The sequence below is a fragment of the Pituophis catenifer genome, unplaced genomic scaffold (genome assembly GCF_029215685.1).
Source record: "Pituophis catenifer annectens isolate HBS135680 unplaced genomic scaffold, rPitCat1.0.hap2 SCAF_1, whole genome shotgun sequence".
NCBI lineage: Eukaryota > Metazoa > Chordata > Lepidosauria > Squamata > Colubridae > Pituophis > Pituophis catenifer.
In genome coordinates, this window is record NW_027256881.1 from 131,510,380 (window position 1) to 131,533,317 (window position 22,938).

General features: G+C 38.2%; 1 protein-coding gene across 4 annotated transcripts; it reads right to left on the reverse strand.

Moving 5' to 3' along the window:
* Window positions 1-354: 354 nt before the first annotated feature.
* On the reverse strand, window positions 355-20,120 carry RNASEH1 (ribonuclease H1). 4 transcript variants are annotated; one of them, XM_070955165.1, is made up of 9 exons: window positions 20,102-20,120; window positions 19,724-19,801; window positions 16,131-16,252; window positions 13,275-13,454; window positions 8,896-8,995; window positions 7,820-7,874; window positions 4,179-4,263; window positions 1,290-1,414; window positions 355-987 (listed from the first exon to the last, which is right to left on the reverse strand). In XM_070955165.1, the coding sequence occupies exons 2-9, from the start codon at window positions 19,771-19,773 to the stop codon at window positions 901-903; spliced, it is 804 nt and encodes a 267-aa protein (XP_070811266.1). In that variant the 5' UTR covers window positions 19,774-19,801; window positions 20,102-20,120; the 3' UTR covers window positions 355-900. The 4 variants fall into 4 exon arrangements, with proteins under 4 accessions (XP_070811266.1, XP_070811258.1, XP_070811249.1 ...); XM_070955157.1 differs by lacking the exon at window positions 20,102-20,120 and adding an exon at window positions 19,915-19,987; XM_070955148.1 differs by lacking the exon at window positions 20,102-20,120 and having other exon boundaries at window positions 13,296-13,454; window positions 19,724-19,940.
* Window positions 20,121-22,938: the final 2,818 nt, after the last annotated feature.

Genomic DNA, 22,938 nt, shown 5'->3' on the forward strand with positions numbered 1-22,938 from the left:
TATAATAATTGATCATTATCAGAATAGATGTTATCTTCCAGGGATTGCTTCATGTGAGAAGGGAACAGTGTGAACTTTGGAGGAAAAAAGGGTATAAGTAGAGTAAATAAGTTATAAAATACACCCAGTGTGTTTTAAGATTCTGAACGTGGACTTGGTTGATCTAAATTCAAATCCATCCTCAGTTACAGAAAATCATAATGTGAGTGGAGCTTAATCAGCCCCATTTACCTCACTAAGTACTGGTTTTTTGAGGTGGGGATGAAAAGTAGAAATTCCCATGTCAACTCACTTTAAACTCCTTGATAAATAGTGGAATATGCATGTAAAAAAAAGGAAACCATAAGCAGCAAATATGTTTACTGTGCTGGCATTATATATTAGGTATGACAGCACCAATAAATCATTTTATTTATATAAATAACAAAGCAATCTGCTCCAAAAATATAAACACCTGAACATTGTGAACATACTGTGAACATTGATCTTACATTCAGAGTTTGCACCATATTGGGTAAGGTAATAATTCTGATTTTGTATTGTATTAAACTTTCCTTTCTGTATTGTAGAGAATTGTACAATATTGTACAGACAGTAAAATTTTTAAAAACCCTTCAGAAACAACATATTATCCAAGCAAGTCGAGTTATTTTACACACACACTTCCCAATTTGCTGTTTTACATAACTAATATGATGCAAACTCTTGGACACAGGTTGAGAAATGGAGGAGATGCTATGGCAACATATAGGGTACATAAAAAGCATTTACATTCTTCATCATTTAAGCAAGATATTTGTCTCATTTATTCTAAAGCATATGGCAACTCAACAAAAACTAACTTGAAACAAGCTTAATCTTTATTCTTATCACTAAGTGGAGTATTTGGGTTATAAAATGCTAAGATAATGATTTTCCAGCTCCTTCTTTTGCTAATCGATCAGCTGCTTCATTTCCAGGAAAGCCAGCATGACCGGGAACATGCATCTGTTGATAACAAGAGTCCAAATTAATTACTCCAGACATATAACAATGTGTGTTCTACAACTATCTGCAATATTCACTTATCTTCCTCTATGCCTTATGGCGCAGCATTCATATCAGAGGGTCCAAAGGAATATACTGTGTAGCCTGGTACAGTATATAAACCCAGTCATAGATTTCAAATAAATCTCTTTCATTTGGATTGACATAACTCATTTTAAATGTTCCTATTTATCATAGCTATTTTAATTGGCAATCTGAATTTCTTTCAAACTTCAGTCAGTTTTTAGAAGAACATCACTTACCCACTGGATATCCATGCCTTCTGAAAGCTTAGCAAGCCTTTCAAAATCTTCTCTGTTTGTTACTTCTTTTCCTGCACTGGTTTTCCAGCCGTTACTCTTCCAGTTTGGGATCCAGTTTGTCATGCCTGTCAAAAAAGTGATTGCTACGGTGAGACTGTAATTTGGATGACAGCTTCAGAACGTCTGGGGCTACCTGCTAAAATTCTCCCCTGCCTCTCCATCTGAAACAATCCCATGTAACTGAGCTGATCCAAGAGGCTAACAATTTGATCAACCAAAGTTGTTTTGTAAATAGTCCCCATTATTGGCTCAAGACAGTCAGTTTGTAATTGCAATTCAGACAAATCATATGAGTTCTACTTGATTTGTGATCCTCTATCATTTAGCTTGAGGTCAATTGCTTTTGCGAGTCAGAACAGAATTGCTAATATCAAACCTGACATAGGGATATCTCGCTGCAGTTATTCAATCCTGACTCCAAATAAAAGTTTATTCAGACAATTTCTTTATCGACTCATTACTACCCTCTGCTTCCAAAAGCTGAAGCAATTTATTGATTTACTTAGTTACCATTAGCTATGTTTTCATCAATTTTCTGAGGCTCCAGTGATAATCTGATCTCCAACCTGAGCAATTCAGTATGTTACTGAACGTCGGAAAATAGAGTAGGACTGAATGAAGGCAAATTGAAAGATGATAAATCCTGACAGGTAATAATGCCTGGGAAATCTCATGACAGGATGGTGGTGATGGTGGGAAGTGGGGCAGGGGGTAGAAAGGGAAAGGAGAAGTAATAGCTGTAGCCTCCACGCATTTCAATTCTACTATCAACAATGTATACCCTGACAAAGAGTATTTGCTACTTTTAATTAAATGGAAACACAAAATACACATTTATAAATAGTGTTTAAAGAGATTATACTTTAGGAAATGGCAAAGAGTATATAGTTGAAGACAAAAGTAAAAAAGGTAAAAACTCCCCCAAGTCCAGTTTTAAATCTGATGGCCAGATGGAGAAGTCCATAAAAAGCTTTAGGAAGAAATATAATGTTTATCTTTATTCACACAGTAAACTTAAATTTAGGTGTAACTCCAAGCCTGGAAACTACAGATCAATCTCTATCCCTGTTCTGAACTCAAGGACTAATATGAGCATTAATACTGCCAATCAAATTCTTGAATAATCTTAACTATTGCAAAAAGGAATTTGGGCTGCCTAAAATTGTAAAGTGGTAGTATACTCAATCAAAACCTCTTGATTTTACAATTTGAACTAAAAGGAGCAGCACAGCACCTGATTCCTAAATTGCGAACAGTACTTGAGTAATGGTCTTTAACAATAATGTTTGTTACAATACTAAGATAATTCAGCAAAGGATTTTTTTCATATTTATTAGACACATCAAATAATGTTTTAAAACAATTGTCTGTCAAATTCACTATGCAAAAATATTAAAAGGAGATGCTTGCTCATATGGTACAGGCTTGTTCTATTTTGGTATAATATTCAGAAATCTATTAATACAGTCTTGCATACAGCAGTACACTTTAAAGGTATGGGTATGTTTCTTTTCTATTGTATGCCCTGTTTCCCCGAAAATAAGACATCCCCTGATAATAAGCCCAATTGGGCTTTTCAGTGCATGCACTAAAATAAGCCTCCCCCCAAAAATATTTAAACACCGGAAATCAGGTAAGACGGCAAGAGGAGCCCCACCTTGCTCCACGCACCCCAAAATAATAAGTCCTCCCCAAAAATAAGGCCAAGTGCTTATTTCAGGGTTCAAAAATATGACAGGGTCTTATTTTCGGGGAAACACAGTATATCAAAAATTCGGTATTTAACATTACACGAATAAGTAATGGGGAGTAATAAAAAATGATGATTCTTTTAAAATTGTTTTACAATATCAATGATACATATTTGTTTTCTGTTTATGAACAAGGTCTCTGATCTCACAATGGAAAGGCTGATTAATTCTACTTTACATGGTCAAAATTTAATACTATATTTACAGAATATGCCGTGTACTTGCTTACTGGCATACTCAATATCTTGGGAATAGTTGAATAACTATACATTCTGTTTCATCATATTTTACTAGTATCTGCCATTTCATTTTGCTGTTTTCTTTTGTACAGGACGAAGAGCTGCATGTTTAAATACATGTAAAAGGAGGCCATGGGTCTGCTTGAGGAAGCAGTGCAGATCATTGGAATACGCTCAAGGGATTTCAGAGGTTTTTTACATAGGCCACCATCTTTGTTCAAATATAAAAAGACACACAACCAAGGCTGGGATTCAGCCTATTTGGTCCGGTTTGGGCGAGCTGGTTGCTCCAACGACCAGCTGAGAGCAAACCGGTTTGCTCCGACCATCAGCTTGGCCTGCCCACCCCTGTGCTATACCTACTATATTTCGTTCGTTTGAAGCCCAGGTGATAGGCACGGCAGAGCGGATTGCCGTGCCTCAGCTGTATTATGCTAGGAGGAGGTAACTTTTAATGGTCTTTTCAAATGGACTGTGTGCGCGCGCAAAGAGCACGCTCAGTGAACTGATTGTTACACCAGTTGAATCCCACCACTGCACACAACAAGGGCTAAGTATGACATCACACAGAAAATTTCATCAGGACAATCACCATAGCATATTAAATTTCAGATCCCAGCTTCTTGCAGGAATATTACGTATTCTTCCTTTTGGATTTATGTTGATGTGCTTTAAAAATAAATAAAAAGCAAGGGGAAAAATAATTTCAAACATTTTTAATTTTAGAAAAAAATAGTTTAATGGATGTTGACTGTGTCTGGTAAGACAAGAGAATGCATGCCTTCTGTAATCTGTTATTTTAGGCGGCTATTTCATTTCTCAGTGACTAAAATGCTTACCATTAATGGTGAATTTGCTGTCAGTATAGATTGCCAGTTTTGTGATATTTTGACTCTTTGCTTGTTCTATTGCCTTGCAAGCTGCCTGAAGAAAACATTTAGAGAACATACTTCAGGAGTAAAGAAGCTGAATAAATACTGATTTTAGTTTTAGGACTGTAACCCACAAAATTGATGCGATTCAATTGCAATACAGGACACTTTATCCACAGAAATGTGCAAGTTCCCTCTGAAGGATGTAAACCATACTGATACAAGAGAAAGCTTGTAGCTCAGGGTTGAACTGAGGATGTAAGCCATGTTTGACTATTTATCATGACATTTACTGAGTTTTCTTATAAATATTTTATTGGTCTTGGATCCTTAGGTGTGACTAGACATGAATTTTCTTGCTGGAGATAGACGAAATGAATGTTCATGTGACCATTACAATTACTTTGAGTTCAAGAAATTGTACTTTTATTTCAATGACAATAAATCCATCAGTGGACTAGATCACACTCAAAACATTAATACTGATCCACTCCTTAGGTAAAATTCCTATCCCAGGGCCTACCTGAATAAAATCATTTTTTGAACACCTGTGGAAAAAGGAAGGTAACATTTTAGATCTATTTAGAAGTGAAAAGGGGGCCTGGAAGCATTTGTTTGCAACTCTTTTAAACAATGTGCATCTTGTTTTAAGAATTGTGTGGCAGCTGTGAAAGGCCTAGGAATGTATGTGATCCTAGGAAAAGATGCCACTGATTTAAGGGGTTGCAAACAAGTGCTCTATTTGTATACCCATACCCTTTTTCTCCTTTGACATTGAAGCACTGCACAATCATAATGAAGCAGAATCACTGAGACCTCTCTAGCCTCAAAAAAATGTCTGAGAGAAGCCACTGAAAATGTCTTTTCTCATTTATGTCCTTATCTACTGTATCTCTTAAGTGACAGGACAGAAGGATTTCCAGTACCCTTAAAGCCTGGAATGTGTTCTTTCAAACAGCCCAATCCCATGTTGTGTTTGATTTTATAGAAGAAAACCAACCCCCTGAATTGTGCCTACGAAGATACCTTGTGCTATTTGGCACTGAGCCCCAGACAATAGACTTTTGGTATGACATTCTCAACCAGATGAAATTGCTGGATACATTTCAACGGCAGCTTCCCACTGAAAAATAGTTCATTAATCCAATTAAATTACTTGTCCTCACAGCCAGCTCTAATATCTCCAAAGACAACTTCACTGGGCATACTGGTGTATAACTACAACCAAACTAACACTATACTAAACTTTTAGTATAAAAAACAGTAGAGGTAGAGCACAGCATGGTTGGGAATATACCTGAGCAGTAATATCAGGTGCAGAGATAATGAGGAGTTCACAGGAAAGGCCTTTGACAGGCTGATGCTAGTTTCTCACAGTTTTAACTGAGTCTGTTTGATACCCATGATTCATGCTCAGTGTGTTGGGTATAAAAGCTTTCCAAACCTATACCATGACATGCAAATGTCACGGCAAAACACTGCATACATACCTACTGGTGCTTATCCCAGGGAGCATTGCCTGCTTACTCCTCTAAATATTTGCCTTTCATAAAGCTTACCATGATCACACTTGGTTTCAGCTCCTCTTTGTTGGAAACCTCTCATGGATATTAAATAAAAGGAGTGAAGGTTTAAGAAATATTCTGAGACTATGACCTGGAGCTTTTAGCATAATCAGTAAAAGACTGGATATAAATCTCCTGTTCTGCCTTCAGACCCGACTATAACATTTGAAGAACTGCCAGTCAGTGGAAAATTTAGGATTGGGTATCTTCCATAAAAGCTGCATCATACTGCAAAACTCTACCTCAATATTTTGCTTTTATGCTAATCAGGAGTGCAGATAATAATGGTCCATTTACTTTGGTTTGACAACAATTTTTGCCAAGAACTAAAACGCAAAAGTAGATGTGTTCCTCTTAGGTTTAGATTTCTGGTTAACTTTCAGGAGCATTAAAGGTAAAGGTAAAGGTTCCCCTCGCACATATGTGCTAGTCGTTCTCAACTCTAGGGAGTGGTGCTCATCTCCATTTCAAAGCTGAAGAGCCAGCGCTGTCCAAAGACGTCTCTGTGGTCATGTGGCTGGCATGACTAAACGCCAAAAGTGCACAGAACGCTGTTATCTTTCCACCAAAGGCGGTCCCTATTTTTCTACTTGCATTTTTTACGTGCTTTTGAACTGCTAGGTTGGCAGAAGCTGGGACAAGTAACGGGGTAAGCACCCATTACACGGCACTAGGGATTCAAACCGCTGAACTGCCGACCTTTCAATCGACAAGTTCAGAATCTTAGCCACTGAGCCACCGTGTCCCCTTTCAGGAGCATTAATCATGGCTTATTTCTGAGCTATTTAGCTAAAATCTAAGTTTGGGGAAGGATTCTTATTCAGAGTGTTGATCTTATCCAGCAATAGTAGATACAAGTCTGAGAGCAAGATCGACATTCTGAGTATGAATCCTTCCCCAAACTGGATCTTAGCCAGATAGGTCAGAAATAAGCCATAATTAATGCTCCTGAAAGTTAATCAGAAATCTAAACCTAAGAACACATCCACTTTGAGTTTTAGTTCTTGGCAAAAATTGCCATCAAACCAGAGTAAATGGACCACGATTATCTTCATCATTCAGATCCCTTGGAACTGAAATGGGACTATACACTCCTGATTAGCATAAAAGCAAAATATTGAGGTTTGGGCGGAAATGCTCCAATAATATATAGCAGCCCTCATTTAACAAACCTAACTGGGACCGGAAACTATACTGCTGAACAATGCAATCATTAAATGAGGACCCCATATGAACATGACGACTTATAATGGCTTCTTTACAGCAGTCATTAAGTGAGGACTCTGTGGGTGGTTAAGCAGAAACTCGTGTCTTGTGACTTCCTGCCAGCTTCCCCGTTGATTTTGTTGGAGGCCAGCTGGGAAGTCTCAAATAGTGACCATGTGACCACAGGACACTGCAATGGTTGAAAATGTACGCTAGTTGCCAAGTGCCCAAATTTTGATCACATGACCAGTGACAATGGTGACTTCAGAAATTAATGACAGAGAAGATTCAGAATTTTATAGCGTGTGGGACATGTGGTACGAATGGATGGGGGAAAGAAATAAAGAAGGTAATAGAGATTAAATTTTAACTAATTAACAAAATCTATATGAATAGTATTAGATTTAGTCTGAGGGAGCTGAGCACTATTATTTTTAAGTGTTTGAAATTAAATCTAGCTCCAAGAAACAATATCAACAAAAGACAAGCAATAATGTATACAGATGTATATATGTATATAACTGCACCAATGAACCGAAAATGTACCGATTGTATTACTATATGTTATAATAAAATCTAATTAAAAAAAAAAAAAAAAAGAAAGATTAATGCCATTGTACTTATTCAGTACCACCGTAACGCTAAACAGTTACTGAATGAGTGGTCATTAAACAAAGACTACTTATACAGTAGGCATAAATAGTGAGGTTTTCCATTTTATAGTACGGCAGATCAATCCATCATAGATAAACAATAGTCAGACCATATTCTTAGCAAAGTTAAATAATTTGATTGGCCTTATTGCAGAAGTTTAACATTAATTCAGTTATTGCTTACATTTATTTCAGCCCTTTGATTTGTTTGCCGTCCATGAAGTCTTTCACTATTATTTCTGTGGAGGACAACATATACCAAAATTATTGAAAACAGCAATAAGTCAAAATGTGATTTCATACAAAAAGAGGTGCAGTATAAATGTAGTCTTAGACTAATATATATAAAATGACTTCAACACAGATAGTCCTCTCTTAACAATGGGAATTGGGACTGGCAACTTCATTGTTAAGTGATGCATTCATAAATTGAAAAAAAATATCATGTGGCTGTGCCAACTTATACTGGCAGTTCCAGTGGCTATTGTTAAGTAAATTGCATGTAGTCATTAAGTGAGATGTCACATGACCATGGCTTGCAACCTTCTGCAGGCTTCTCCATTTACTTTGCTTGTGGGAAGCCGATAGGAAAGGTTGGAAATAGCAACCTTTCCTATTGGGACATTTGACCACGGGACACTGCGACCATCAGAAATGCAAACAAATTATTGCAGAGGAGCTGTGATGGCTGCAATTTTGAGAATTGGCTGTACGTTCCCTAATTCACCGCTGTTGTAACTTCAAACTGTCATGTACTTTAAAGTGAACGAGTAGTCATTAAATGAGAACTATCTGTACTCACTTCACTTTACATACAAATAATTTGGGCATAAGCAAAATGGTTGTACACATGGCACAATCTGCAGCCAATAATGCCCAGTTATTAAATGAATGGCAACTGCTAAGAGCAGGTATGCAGAATTTCTATTGGTTTGAGGGGTATGTTATGCTTTGCATGGTGAAGTTTGCATTTCAAAAGCAGTTGTGGCCAGGGTCTGCTTTGGACAGGGGTCACTTGATGGAGCTTCTTCGCTCTGAAAACTGCACTGCCAATTTGACTCAAAGTTTCACAATCACCAGCCATGAATCAAATATTTAAAAGGTTGTCCAAGTATCTTTTTAGCCCCTCCATCTAAACATCACATCTACTCCTCTTTTAGAGTTTACCATGCATGTTATGTTTCTAAAGCTACAGTGGAAATGAAACGATGCCTGCCAAACCTCTCCTAGCAGATATAAAGAAAAAAACAGCTTACTCACAGAGGATGACCGGGTCCCCAATATACACCTGTCCCAGCACGTGCCGCCTGGCGTCCATTACTTGAACAACATCCATCCGTGTAAACAACTATATAGTCTCCTATAAAGGCAGATTTGCATTAAAACAGCACAAGACGATGCCAAATTACCTAAACAATTTAAATAGATTGTTTCTGGAAACCACATTTAAATACAGATATTAAAACTACAGAGTATGATATACAATATTTAGCCAGTTTTAGCAAAACTCAGTGATTTTTGTATTATCTAAGCATACTACACAATGGAAGCCAGAACTGAAAACTGTAGCTGATAAATTGCCAACGCTAAAAAAAATAATTCTGGGGCAACAGACCTATTGGAATTACCATGAATATTCTTTTATACGTGGAGGAAGGTATCTAAGACTGGAGTTTCCTCACAACAGCAGGCAAGATCAAATACTTCTAACTATCCTTATAAAAGAGAAAAAGAAAAAGTCTCATCAAGAGAACACAGACACCCCCCCCTACCCCCCACTATCCATAGAAGGAAAAGTATCTCCATACTTCCATTTCAAACAGTGGAAGATGATAACTGCAGCTAGGACTAAAGAACAGGATTTCAATAAGGTAGGAACTTACACTCAGCACATCACACACTGTTGAAAAAAAACTTCCTGCTGAAGATAACATTAGCTAAAGCTTGCAATGCAAGAAGGAAGAGAAAATGGATCATGCAGTTAAATTCTTAGAGGAACATTGTTAGCAATGGCTGCACTCTAGTGGAATGGACTATGATTTTGCTGTAACAAGAGCACGCTGAGATTCACAGCAAGCTCAGGAAGGCGGATCAATTCCAGAATGATTGTAGTAAATACTTCGTACCCCATTGAGATGAAACAATGGCAAAAATTCTTTATAGAGTATGCCAATCTTTTTTCTAGTCTCCTATACCAGATGAAAGGAAGCAAAGGAAGCCACAACTGCAACTGATGAAACAGAATTGCCTTCAGCCATAGGTGCCAGATTTATTTAAATTCCTACAGAATTAAGATAAAAACAAATAGCCTGCTTCAAGATGATAGGGTCACTAGTTCCAGAATATATCAAACTGAAGCAATAAAAAATTTCTATCCTATTTTGTAAGATAGAAACTGAACAGCACTTTACGAAGTGCCTTATATGGAATAGTTACCAATACCTTATTAGAAGTCACATGAAGATTTCAGGAGCGAAACCTATGAATGATAGGTAGGAAAGTCAGTGAAAATCACTGATTCTTGGTAAGATCACATCCATAGTGAAAATGTAATAGGCCATGGTCTGGCAAGCATGCTAAGGAACTAGGAGAGAAGAAGTGAAGGGATCAGACATAGAAAATAATGATTATTTGCCTAAATCTAGTAGCAGAACTCCATGGATAAGAGGATCAATCCTATCTTTAATGGAAGAGAAATCAGCAGCTCTTCATTCCAGAGGCCCGTTCATTCTTATCCTCAGATCCTCACAAATTCAGTTGAGATGCCATGCAGAATGGCATCACGCAATAGACATCTATCGATTCAGGCATTCCACAAATGTTAAGCTGAATCTGAAGCATTATAGAGGGAAAAGTGCCTAGGAAGGTGACCGTAGTGCCTGCAAAAGTAGTTTGATTGAAGGACAAAGCTCTGGGGCTGATGATCCCAGCCTCTGGAATGCTTGCCTGACTCCAAGCAGAAACGGTCCCCTCTGATCCCTTAGAAACTGTATTATGCAAGAAGGAAAATGGAAAGTAGGAACGTCTTAATTTGTAAATGGAAAAGGCAGGCCTGGAATGAAATGGAACAACTCCATGCCGCCATCTTGCCACAACCACTTCGGCATGGACAAATAGCCATGGGAAACTCGCCACGCTTCTCACAGCATCTCCCTTTGCAGAATTATCAACCACAGCATTGTGACGAGCCACGTCTCCGGATCTGTCATCCCGTGGGTGTGGCCAGCTGGTCAGGTCAGAGCGTGTCCACTATGCACAGCTATCTGTCATGGAGAGGGGGTGTTGGAAAGTGAGGTGAGGAAGCCTTTAGAGGGCAACACACCTCCATGAAAGGCAGGCTAAGCAGCAGTCGTTGACAGTTGCCAGACAGCTGTTGCTGTCCCTGCTTTGCTCCTCTCCCAGCCCTGGAAACAGTCATGGTCCAGTGCAACACACGGGAGAAGAGGTCTGCATTGATGAGACTGGCATGGATGCCACCATCCTGCAAAGGCCTGTAAGGGAAAAAAAAAAAAAAAAAAGGCCGAATGCGGCTCAGGTGGAAAGCCTCCCCAGCAGGCAGGATGTGTCTTTTGCAAGCAGGCAGCAACTGCAGATAGCTGCGTGGAGCAGGCACACTACAAACTGACTGGCCATACCCATGGGAGGCCGGACCTGGATCCGAAGATGTGGCCCATTACAATGCCGTGGTTGACAGCTGCTGGCTACGAAGTGGAGGTGCCACAGGGGCGCGGCAACCTGTCGCAGGTGCTGTTTCCCCAGGTGCTGTCCCACACCGAGATGGCACTGGCAAGATGGCAGACCCGAGACGTCATAGACCTGGCTTAGAAAACTAGCTCACAGGGTCGCTCTCCCCTATGGTTTTTGTCATGCCTGCTAAAGTAGAAGAAATGCATAATTCAGCTTCGGATAACTTCCCTCCACAACTGGAAAATAATGTGTAAATTTATAGTTGGATAAAATTCCTTCCCCTCAAATCCATTTTCAAAGCCTATTCCTTCTTCCCTTCCCCCAAGCTTTTCATTTTGCTCCAGTTCTCTAGTTTGAATTGCCAGGAGGGAGGGGCTACATTCCAGAGGGCCAGCGCGAATAGCCAGCGTGAAGTTTAGTTTGCTGGGAAAAAGAGGATCAAGACAGCTCCTCTGTAGAACTTGTCTTTGGTGGGTGCCGGCAACCCGTGGCTCTGGAGCCGCATGCGGCTCTTTTGGCCCTCTGCTGTGGCTCCCTGCAGAACCAGATCCCACCACTGGCTGGCCCTGTTCCTCGCAGTCACTCCTCGCCTGGCCTGAGAAGGTAAGGGCGACGGCAGTGGATGGAGACTCACTCCATATTCCAGAGGGAGAGCAAAGCATCCATGTACTTGCCTCATCTCTTGCTGGGTCTTGCGGGCGCTTCTTCTGGCACTTGGTACTGCACATCCCTCCTGGCTCCATCCCACCTGCTGTGGCGCTCGCCTCTACCCGGATGGCTGAGTTAGACAGCGCAGTGCTTGCCTTCCCTCCCAGAGCAGGTGGGTGTGGGCGCCCGCCCACATCTGCTTCTCGCTGTCATCTGCCCTCCCTTCACCCGGGAGGCACTGTGCTGCCACCTTGCCAGGTGGCAGGGATCGCAATGGTGTAGGCAGCTGGAGCCTTCCCAGGGCTGAGTGAGGAGTCCCCACTGGGGCTCCCCCCAAGGCACTGTGGCCACAGGAGCCCCTCAGCGGCGCCTCTGCCTCCTACCTGCGTATAGAGGTTGGCCAGCGCCATTGCAGCGGAGGGGACAGTGCACGCTGTGCCTGCTCCGCTCTCACTGGCCAATGGTGGTATTGTGGCTCCCAGTGTTTTCTTTTCCATGGGAAAGGGGTCCAAATGGCTCTTTGAGTGTTTAAAGTTACAGACCCCCAGTCTATGGTGAGGAACAATAAAGGAAACTGCTAGAATTCTATATGTCTTCCTTGGTTCTTGGGAGGCTGGCATCAATATTGCCAAACTAAAGCAACTACCCTGTTTCCCCGAAAATAAGACATCCCCTGATAATAAGTCCAATCAGGCTTTTGAGCGCATGCGCTAAAAAAAGCCTCCCACCCAAAAATAAGCCCTCCCCGAAAATATTTAAACGTAGAGCTGGAAATCAGGTAAGACAACAAGAGTCCCAATTTGCTCCACGCGCCCGAAAATAATAAGACCTCCCCGAAAATAAGACCAAGCGCTTATTTCGGGGTTCAAAAAAATATAAGACAGGGTCTTATTTTCGGGGGAACATGGTACTTACATAATTAAGTACCTGAGAAGTTCAACCAAACTATTTAAACTTCATTGCCTTCTGGAATGTAACCCCTCCCTCCTGGAAATCCAGACTACATTCCATCACACATTCCCAACAGTTAAGCAAATGTTACCCCTTATTTGCTTGTTTGATCGTTTGCTAGCATTATTTGTTTTCTATCTTCCCTAGTATTCATTTTAGATACTTATAGAACTTGTAACATTCAAACCCCAAATTCTTATTACCTCTATTTGGCACAGAAGCAAAGTACCAAAGTACACTAGTACCAAACTTCTATAAGAGTGAAGAACATAGTTTTTCACCAAGAGAAAAAAAAAAACCATACAAAACATATTAAAATGCATTATAACAAGTTGAAGAAAGAGGGGAGTTACCCATATACAAGAATTCATTACTTGCTGAAGTATAAGGAACGTCTGTATATTTTACACGTTTATTTGTATATTTCTTCTCTGAAAGCTCTTCATATGTTCTTTTGTACGATCGTGTATCACTTGATTCATATGTAGCCTTGTTAATGCAATGTCTATAGTTGTTTTGCTTTCCACCAAGGCCTTAAGAGAAAAAAGAAAAATATACAAATATCAAATTGAAAGTGTAATGTCCATATCAAAGAACATCATTGGAGTTCTTCACGTAAACATTTTCATCAGTTTAATTCATACATCCAAAGGTCTTTTCACGTGAGACTTTCCTTGTTTAATATTTGTGCAAGTCTCATAAAAAATTTTTTTTTTTAAATGTGAAAAATAATTCCCATATACAATATTAAGAGATAATCCTTTCTCTTTATCAATTTATTAATCCAAAGGTGAAAGGTAACAGATAGTATCCATATCTAATAGAAAAAATATGCAGGATTTTCCATGCCTAACTTGTAACTAAAAGATAAGATTTGACTACCAACAATGATTTTACAATGATTTAAACACTAACATCAGAAAGCAGCATTGCAGATAGTGCAAGCAACTTCAGCACTAAAACCAAATTTTGATGCTGAATTGATACTATTGTAATTGTCTGGTAAAAAAAAGAGAACACATTTTATTTATTACCCAAGAACATATTTTGAGGTGTTTTAGATTGGCTAAACGGAACATACTGTACAAATGGCTGGAAATGCCAATGATTATGAAAGCTAAAAAACACTGATGCCTTTAAATATTATTTATATAAGATTAAATGATTTTCGCTGCTCATAGAACCTGGACTCCCTTGGCTTTTGGAGGAGCTTTGAGAGATGAAATGGTGGTAGAGATTCTAAGAGTGCTATTGGTGGAAGCCAAAGAGTGAACTTGACCAAGGAAGAGAAAGCAGCTTTCCGGTAATCCACTCTTCTGCATCAATAGATTACCAGCCGATTCAATCACGGCTGTGTAAGGAGGAACTAAGAATATCTGCAAGGCCAGTGTAAGGATTATTCTATGCATCTGTTGGAAAAAGTAATTTGGAATCACTCTGAGATGAATGGCAACAGTGTAGATCCCAGGGAGGGGTTTAAGACATTGACTAGCCCTATTATCTGTGAAGAATTTGAACCTGTCAGTCCTGAAAGAGTAGACACAGTCCCTGGGACTGTGTGATCACTTGTGTTTTTAGCTTATGCCTCCTGGTTGGACAAGCTTCCCCCACCAAAGATGACTCGTGGTTGGGTCCATACAACTGTGATGCATGTGAGAGGGATTGGTTCCACCAGCTTTGAAGGAGGTAGTGGTCCACCTTTCCTCAAGGAACTATTGCTCAATTTAGCAGAATCCAGCACCCATCCATTTTCATCCAATTTTCTTAGGGAGGGGTGCAGATAGATGGTTGCATATCTTTCTTGCTATGGTTATTTCTCAGCTTCTTTTACATTGTTCACATTTTGCATACTAACAACTATAATATAAACTTCATTAGAAAAGGTCCAGATTTTAGAATAATGGGATATTTGCTCAATACTTGGGACATGGACTGTCAAAGTTCAAAGGCAAAAACTTAGAAGAAGAAGAATTACCCCATTCTTATTGTCTTTGGTGTCGGAGGTAGAAAAACCTAAATAAAAAATCCAAAAATAGATTTGCCAGATTTGTTATCTCATTATTGTTTTCTCAAAAACTGCAGTGTTTTGTGAGCCTACTGTCGGCCCTATAAGGTAGACCAGTTAGGAAACAGGCATCACTTGAGCTTTATTGGTATGTGGTACAATAACAGAAACTTTAAATTCTGACAAATATTCTTCTTATGCCAAGGACAATAAACATGTCAATTTTTCCCTTCTTCCCTTCCCTCTAACTGGGTTAAGCTAATTCTTACACAACATCTGTTACATTTCTTCAACGCCATTGCCATACTTGTCTATTTCTATTGTAACTTCTCCAGCTGTGTGTTTCCTCATTAAGAAAGGAAAATTATCACTATAGCATGACATTTTGCAGACCACTTTAGCTATTAAGAAAATAAGGCATGATTGAAAAACCCTTATTCTTTCAGCTGTAACTTTTTATTTTTGTCAATTCCATCAATTCTACTTTGAAAAGCAAGGTAACTTTAAGACTCATTAATGACTGCAATAATAATTTTGATTTAAAATAACGACCAGTCTGCCTACATCAAAAAATAGATATAGCTGAAATTATTTTCTGGCGATACAACCTGTTCATTGGAGTTGTGAATTTCATTTGAATATACACTTCATCCTACTTCACTTTTTACTACATCTAGCATACTATCTTTAATCAGGGTGGATAAAAATTGATGATTTTTTTAAAAAAAATAAAATTGGATTTTTTAAATTTAAATCAGATTTTTAAATTTAAATCAGTTTTTTTTATTTTTATCAAATTTATTTTAATAAAATGCTTTTGGAATAAAAATCTATCTAAGCATAGTTTTCTATTTAAGATACATTAATAATTTAGTTTATTCAGCATGAAATGGAGCTTAGTTATGTGGCATGAGGCTGTATAGTCTGCAATATTTACATTTTTGGTAAACTCATTCAATGAATCCAAGCTCTGCATGCTGAGATAACATGCACTGCATTGATGCATTCACATGATTCACATGAGCAGAGATGATAGTTGCTCTTTAAAAATTATGAATTAAATCGAGTTAATTTAAATCAAGTCTTTTTAGTAGCGATTTAAATCATGATGGACTTGATTTAAATCAAATCCACACTGTCTTTAATTATCAGAAAGTTATTTCTATATTTCTGCTATTCAAATTTAGAAAGTTGCATAGTATACCTCTTGAAGAAATTGATGGTTCTGTTGCTTCTTCATTTATAAAAGCCCAAGCTTCTCTTTCTGTTGCAAACTTCTTGTAACTGGCATACTGATATCTATCAACTTGTTCTTTACATTCATTCCTGTCAAAATACAGTGAGAAAAGGGCAGCATATTGTTTAGATTACAATACCAAATTCCCTAAATGGAAAATCTTAGCTTTTGAGGTTTCCTTTAGATTTTAAGTTGTTTTAAAACTGTGTAAAATGAAAACAGAACTGGAGAAATTTCTTCTGTAGATTTGCTTAATCTATTTTTCAGTTCAAGTTACTTTGTATACCAGAAAGCAACATGTCATTCAGTTGAAAAAAGGAATATGATAGAGATAAGGGAAGCCCTAGAAGACAATTTCTTACTTTTAAAACACAGCCCAAGTCTCTTCTCCCCTTCCACAAATATATTTGCAAAAATAGTCAATATAAATCTATGAGTGTTTTATTTATTAAATGTTTACACTGCTCATCGCACCTAAGTGACTTAGGTCTTGCAATCTATCTACACATATGGTGTATTCATGAATTCAACTTGGCTTTTTCTCATCTATAGGATGAGATTTTCAGAGTCCCAAAACATACCGGTAGTACCTTGAAACTGAATCTCAGTAAATTTGCTTACTGTAATTTCGATGTAAATCTTTATATTTCTTTTTAGAAGCACAAGTTGGGAACACCATCTACTCGTGTTGTTATAACATCTTTGTACAGTTACTTAAGATTGAAGAATATGACTGACTCCAAACTGTCTGGTGAACTTAATAGCTCAGTATTTGAATATGGCACTAAATGATTTCACTGTTTTTAAAGTTCAATCTTAACAGCAACTGATGTCTATTTAACGGCCTGTTATCTTCCTCAAGAAATTATTACCGTTATGCCTGACTTGCTGAGACGGACAGCCATAGAAATAATTGACTGGACAAATTAAGCATGGATGTCTTCATAAGCTTGGCGATCTCAAGAAAGTAGTGAATTAAATAGCTAAATTACCTATAATAACTCTCTCTGCTACTGTTATTAGTAGTCCTGATAGGTATTTTTAATTGTAAAATGTTTATTTGTCAATTTTTTAAAGATTGCTTTTATTGTACCACCCAGAGTTATGCTGGGTGAGATGGGAAGCTGTATAAATACATAGTAAGTTGCAACTGTAATATTTGATTGACACAATGACACTTTGGGGAACAGAATCAAAGAGTATGAAATAATGCATTCAATTTAACAGCTACTAAGATTGTTGGCAAAGCAGGGGCAAAAATAGCCAAAGAAATGAAGGCCACTTCATTTAAATGACAAGTGCCCTATTTACATTCATGTAAATAGGCCACTTGTCAATCAACAGGAGTACTGATTTACCACCAGCTTATCAGGTACTTAGGAGCCTGTGGCACAAGGAAACAACACTCAGTGACTTAATGGCCAGCTAGCAACACCCCAATTAACTAAAACTACTAAAAACCACACACAACCAGGCACCATATAAATACTATGGACAGCAGAACAGCCCAGGAACAGAGAAATTCCCTGAGGATGTGCTCCAGCACGACTGAAAGCTTGAAAGAACCTCTGGTCCTGGTGACTTAGATTGGATCCTGCAGGTAATCCTCAATTTACGACCACAACTGAGCCCAAAATTTATCTTGTTAAGTGAGAAATTTGTTAAGTGAGTTTTGTCCCCATTTTATGACTTTTCTTGCCACATTTGTTAAGTAAATCACTGCAGTTGTTAAATTAATAATATGGTTGTTAAGTAAATCTGGCTTCCCCATTGACTTTGCTTGTCAGAAGGTTGCAAAAGAGGATCACATGACCCCAGGACACTGCGAAGTCATAAATGTGAATCAGTTGTCAAGCATCCAAATTTTGATCACGTGACCATGCGCAGGCTGCAACGGTTATAGGTGTGAAAAAATTATGTCACAATTATGCCATTGGGACTTCAAATGGTCACTAAATTAATGGTTGTTAAGTCAAGGAGTAGCTGTATTCTGGGACACATGTATTTGCCTTCATTCGGCATGCCTCTCTCTATATACAGTAGTGGCCAAAATTGTGGAAACCGTTTGGGAAAAATGTATTTTCTAAAACTAGCCAATAACACCACTTTTTTTGGAGTAGTACCATAAAATTATATATCAATGGAAAGATAATTTAGTAAAGAATGTAATGTAATAGCTTTTATGAAGAATTTGCTATTAGAATAGCAATTACAGTATAAAGAAGAAAAGTGAAACACATAGAAAAAACAAGATATACAAAAATTATCATGTCGTAAATAATTAGTTTAGCATGAATTAGGGCCTTACAACATCTTTCCATGGAGTGAACCAAGTTTTTTAGTTCTGCAGCTGTTATAATGTGAAACCAAGATTGAATTATTGCTTCTGTTATTTATTTTGTTTTTGAATCAAGTTTTATTGATTTTTTCCTCCCACATTCACCCGCATCTTTTTTTGAACATAGTATTGGCCATACTTATCTTATCTTATACAATTTTTCAAGTTCAAATACATTTTACTCAATTACAATTTTTGCCAAAATCTTCCTTTTTTCCCTATTTTTTCTTTAATTCATATCTCAATATTTCTATATTTATTTATATAAACATCATCTTCATTCGCTCTCAAATTCTAATTTTCCTGTTTGTTCACATTTATTCTGTTTTATTTTTTTAACAATTTCTTCTTTATCTTCATATCTTCATATGTGTGTTCGGGGTTGCCTTTCTTCCATTTCCTCTTTTTTGTTATTCAGCAATCTTTCTTCTCAGTCTCTTCCCTCTCCCTCTCTCCCTTCCTTCTTACTTTCTTTCCCTCTTCTCCTGCTCCTTACTACTTCCCTTTCCTTTCTCCTTCTCCTCCTTTCTTCCTCCCTAACTAACCCTCTCTGCTACTCTGAATTCCCCTCCCTTCCTTCCCTCTCTCTCCTTCCCTTCTCTTCTATCTCTCTACTTCTTCTTCCATCTCTCTCTTTTGCTGTATAGATTTTCAATTTAATATTTTCACCATGGTGTCCAGGCAATCCCGACCTTTCTTTAATTTATTAAATATCTTTCTCAAAATTCTTATCTTGTTAACAATATATATTTATAATTATATTAACTGGGTTTTATTGCTGGGATGCTTCTGACTAACAAGTTTCTTTAGTCAGCTCTATAGATTTTCAATTGTGTTAAGATCTGGGTTATTCCCAGGCCATTCCAGCAGTGGAATTTGATTATCTTGAAATTCAAAAAAAAAAGAAAAAAAAGTGGTGTTTATTAGCCATCAAACCTCAAAAATACTTTTCCCAAAAGGTTTCCACAGGTTTGGCCACTACTGTATCTATATATCTATATCTATATCATCTATATCTATATCATCTATATCTATATCATCTGTCTCTGTCTCTGTCTCTGTCTCTCTCTCTCTCTCTCTCTCTATATATATATATATATAGAGAGAGAGAGAGAGAAAGAAAGGAAAGGAAAGGAAAAAGCAAAGTCTAAGGATTCTGACTTTAAAGGGACGAGAGAGATTGAAAAGTTATGGGGTGGGAGAAAGATATGCAGCTACTCACCAGGTGGCATACACTCCAATTTTCCTACCTCTCCGCACCGCGTAGTACATGCCGCCGCCGACACCGAGGGCTCCGGAACTGGTGGGCAAAAATGGATTAACGAGCAGAGCTAAGATCCGGCGCCACATAGCAACTAGCCCTGCCTCCCCCCGCTCCCTCCCATCTGCACCGCCGACGCCTCCCGGTCTCACTCTAGAGAGCCGACAGAAACTCGGAATCTACGCTCCCGGGATAATCGAGAGCCCTCAAGGACGGTACTTCGCAACTGCGGGACCGAGAACCGGAGACACAAACACGAATTGGTTGACCAGCACTTCCGGTTTTCAAGCCGATCTCACGTGACCGCGAGCAGGACATCGACCGAGTTTGACGTCTCACCCGGAAAACCTTCAAGTGGAAGCCGGAAGCACGCGCTCACCCCCGTCTCTATGACCTCGCCTTTAGAAAGTTTAAGGCACCGTCGAGAACGAAAGTAGTCCGTGCACATGCGTCAACCGCGTTTTTTTTTTCCTTCCAGTTTCTGCCTTGGAAACGGGAAAGGCTCAAGCGAGCTTTCCTTGGCGCATGCGCGGGTTTTTCGCGTTTGTTTTGAAGGCGGGAAAGTGACTCGGATGTTCATGTTCGAAATGATAATCATTTGATCATCATTAAATTCAGATGGCTCACTTTTGAGCTGCAATAGGAATAGTTGACCTTGACCGGTGATTCCCCCCCCCCCGGACGTAATTGATTTAAATTGAAATTACAAGAGCTAAGTGATTTCAATTTTAAGAAGGATTTATTTACAAAACTTAGGCTGCACTATTCTGTTTGTTCTTAAGTACTCTTGAGTCGCATCTGACTGATAGAGTTGGTATCTTCTGTAAGTTGTCACAGAAATGTTGTAAACCACCTGTTTCAAATTGACAAGGAGTAAATTAAAACTCCCTGCTATACCTTTTTTCAAAAAACCCCAAGTAAAGATGATAATGAACCTCCTGTGAACAGTGAAGCTATGTATGGTAATTAGTTGTGCAATCTTTCACATGGGAAAGTTTTAATGATATTCCTTTCTAAAGTGAACAATACAAGGGTATAAAATTTACTGGGAAAGGGAAATGCAAGACAGCCAACAATTACATAGGACTCCAAATAGTGTTCTGGAATACTAAATAGTGCTATTTGGTGATTTCAGTTGGCGTAACTCTTTTTCCTCTTTTACACAATCCCTATTGTTTCCTAGGCAAGTTCATTTATTTGGTCTTTCCTGTCCATAGTTCTTAGCAAATTGATGGAAAAGAATTACTAAACTTAGAAATCAACTTTTGAACTAAAATAGATTACTTGAATTCAAACTTGGCACCTCTGAAAGCTGACAAGCAATCTATGTAATGTTTCCAATGAAGAGGAGCTTATAACAATGTTGGATTTGTTTTATTTAATTCATATAGCTGCCAGTCTCATCCAAGCTAAACATTTAAAGAAGAGGTATCAAAACTTTCATCTTCAGGGTGTTGCCATGTGACATTGGGACTTTTTCCCCTTTGCTAAATCGGGCATGGCCAGCATGTGGCACTTCCGGCCCATGGGCCAGGAGTTTGACAGCCCTGGTTTAAAGTAATATAATTTTAAAAAAGCATAGAACAATCAAAATAGGTTGAAATAGCATCCAAACAATAAAAAAGATCAGAATAAACCCCAGGTGTTCAGAGCTTGGGTTCTTGCAGATATTTCATTACTAGTGTTTTGTCACTGGGAAGTGGGGTTTATTGGATGTTTATATATAGCAGCTTGTCCTATCTGATGTTATTAACTGGTAATAAAATGCAAGAAGAAAACCAAGCTCAGAGAACATTGAAAACTTAGCAATTTAATCCTATTAATATAGTAGTCATTGTTGCAAAATTTGATTTTCCTATTCATTCATCTTGTGTGTTTGTTGTCAGCTAAACAAATTTGAAAGTACTTAGAAAAAAGCCATTTATAAAACTGGATTGTTTAGTTTCAAAAATGGTCCCTCCCCCCCCAGTAATGTCAGAATACAATGCAAAGCCAAGAGCTCTTAGAATAGAATACATTTTTTATTGGCCAAGTGTGATTGGACATACAAGGAATTTGTCTTGGTGCATATGCTCTCAGTGTGCATAAAAGAAAAGATATATTCATCAATTAGCAGTTGTTGGACTAAGATTTGAATATGTCTCTATGGATTAAGGCTCCACGAAACTGGGGAGATAGTGTGTTTGAGTTCTGCCTGAGGCATGAACCTAACTGGGTAACTTTAGCCCAGTCACTTTTTTCCCCCAATCTTAGGAAGAAAGCAAGGGAAAACCACTTCTGAAAATCTTGCGAATAAAACTTCAGGCACTAATCCAGATCATTGCCAGGCTCCAAGGAAGGGAAAGGACACATTCTATTTTAGCATTCCAGTTCCAAACAAATACTCCAATTTCCCCCTCCTTCAATTTGTCTTTTTATCCTGTCTAATAAAGAACATAAATGAATAACTTAAGTTTGCATGCTATGTTGTGACTTTAAGGAGGCTAATTTATTTATTTATTTTAGAAAATTTATACTGCCTGTTCACACATGGAAACTCAAGGCGGCTTACACGGATCATAAAAATCATATAAAAATAAAATAGTAAAATAATAACCTCCCCCCCCACACAAACCATTTAATGGACTCCATCCCATTCTCTAATACAATTTTATCTTACAATTTATATTGACTGTTTCCTAATGTGATTTGATTGCTTGTTTGTACCCTATCATTAAGTGTTGTATCTTAGGATTCTTGACGAATTTATCTTTTATGTACAGAGAGCATATGCACCAAAACAAATTCCTTGTGTGTCCAATCACACTTGGCCAGTAAAGAATTCCTAATTCTAATTCTAATTCTAATTCTAATTCTAATTCTATACTATACTATTACTGTACTGTACTGTACTGTACTGTACTGTACTGTACTATACTAACTTACTATACTATACTTGTTCTGTTCTGTTCTATTCTAATAAAGGCACATCTTATAATACAATATTTGAAAAGGGAACGCGTATGTAGGTGTGTATATGACAACCAGCTTAAAACCGATCCCCTCTTCCCTCCTTTTTTTTTTTTTTTTTTTAAAGCGATCTCAGCCGGACTTTTCCCGAGGCAGCTTGCAGAGCTGCTGCCCGGAGTTTACTCCCGCTAGCAAACTTCACGAAGGCTGAAATCTTCCGCATTCCA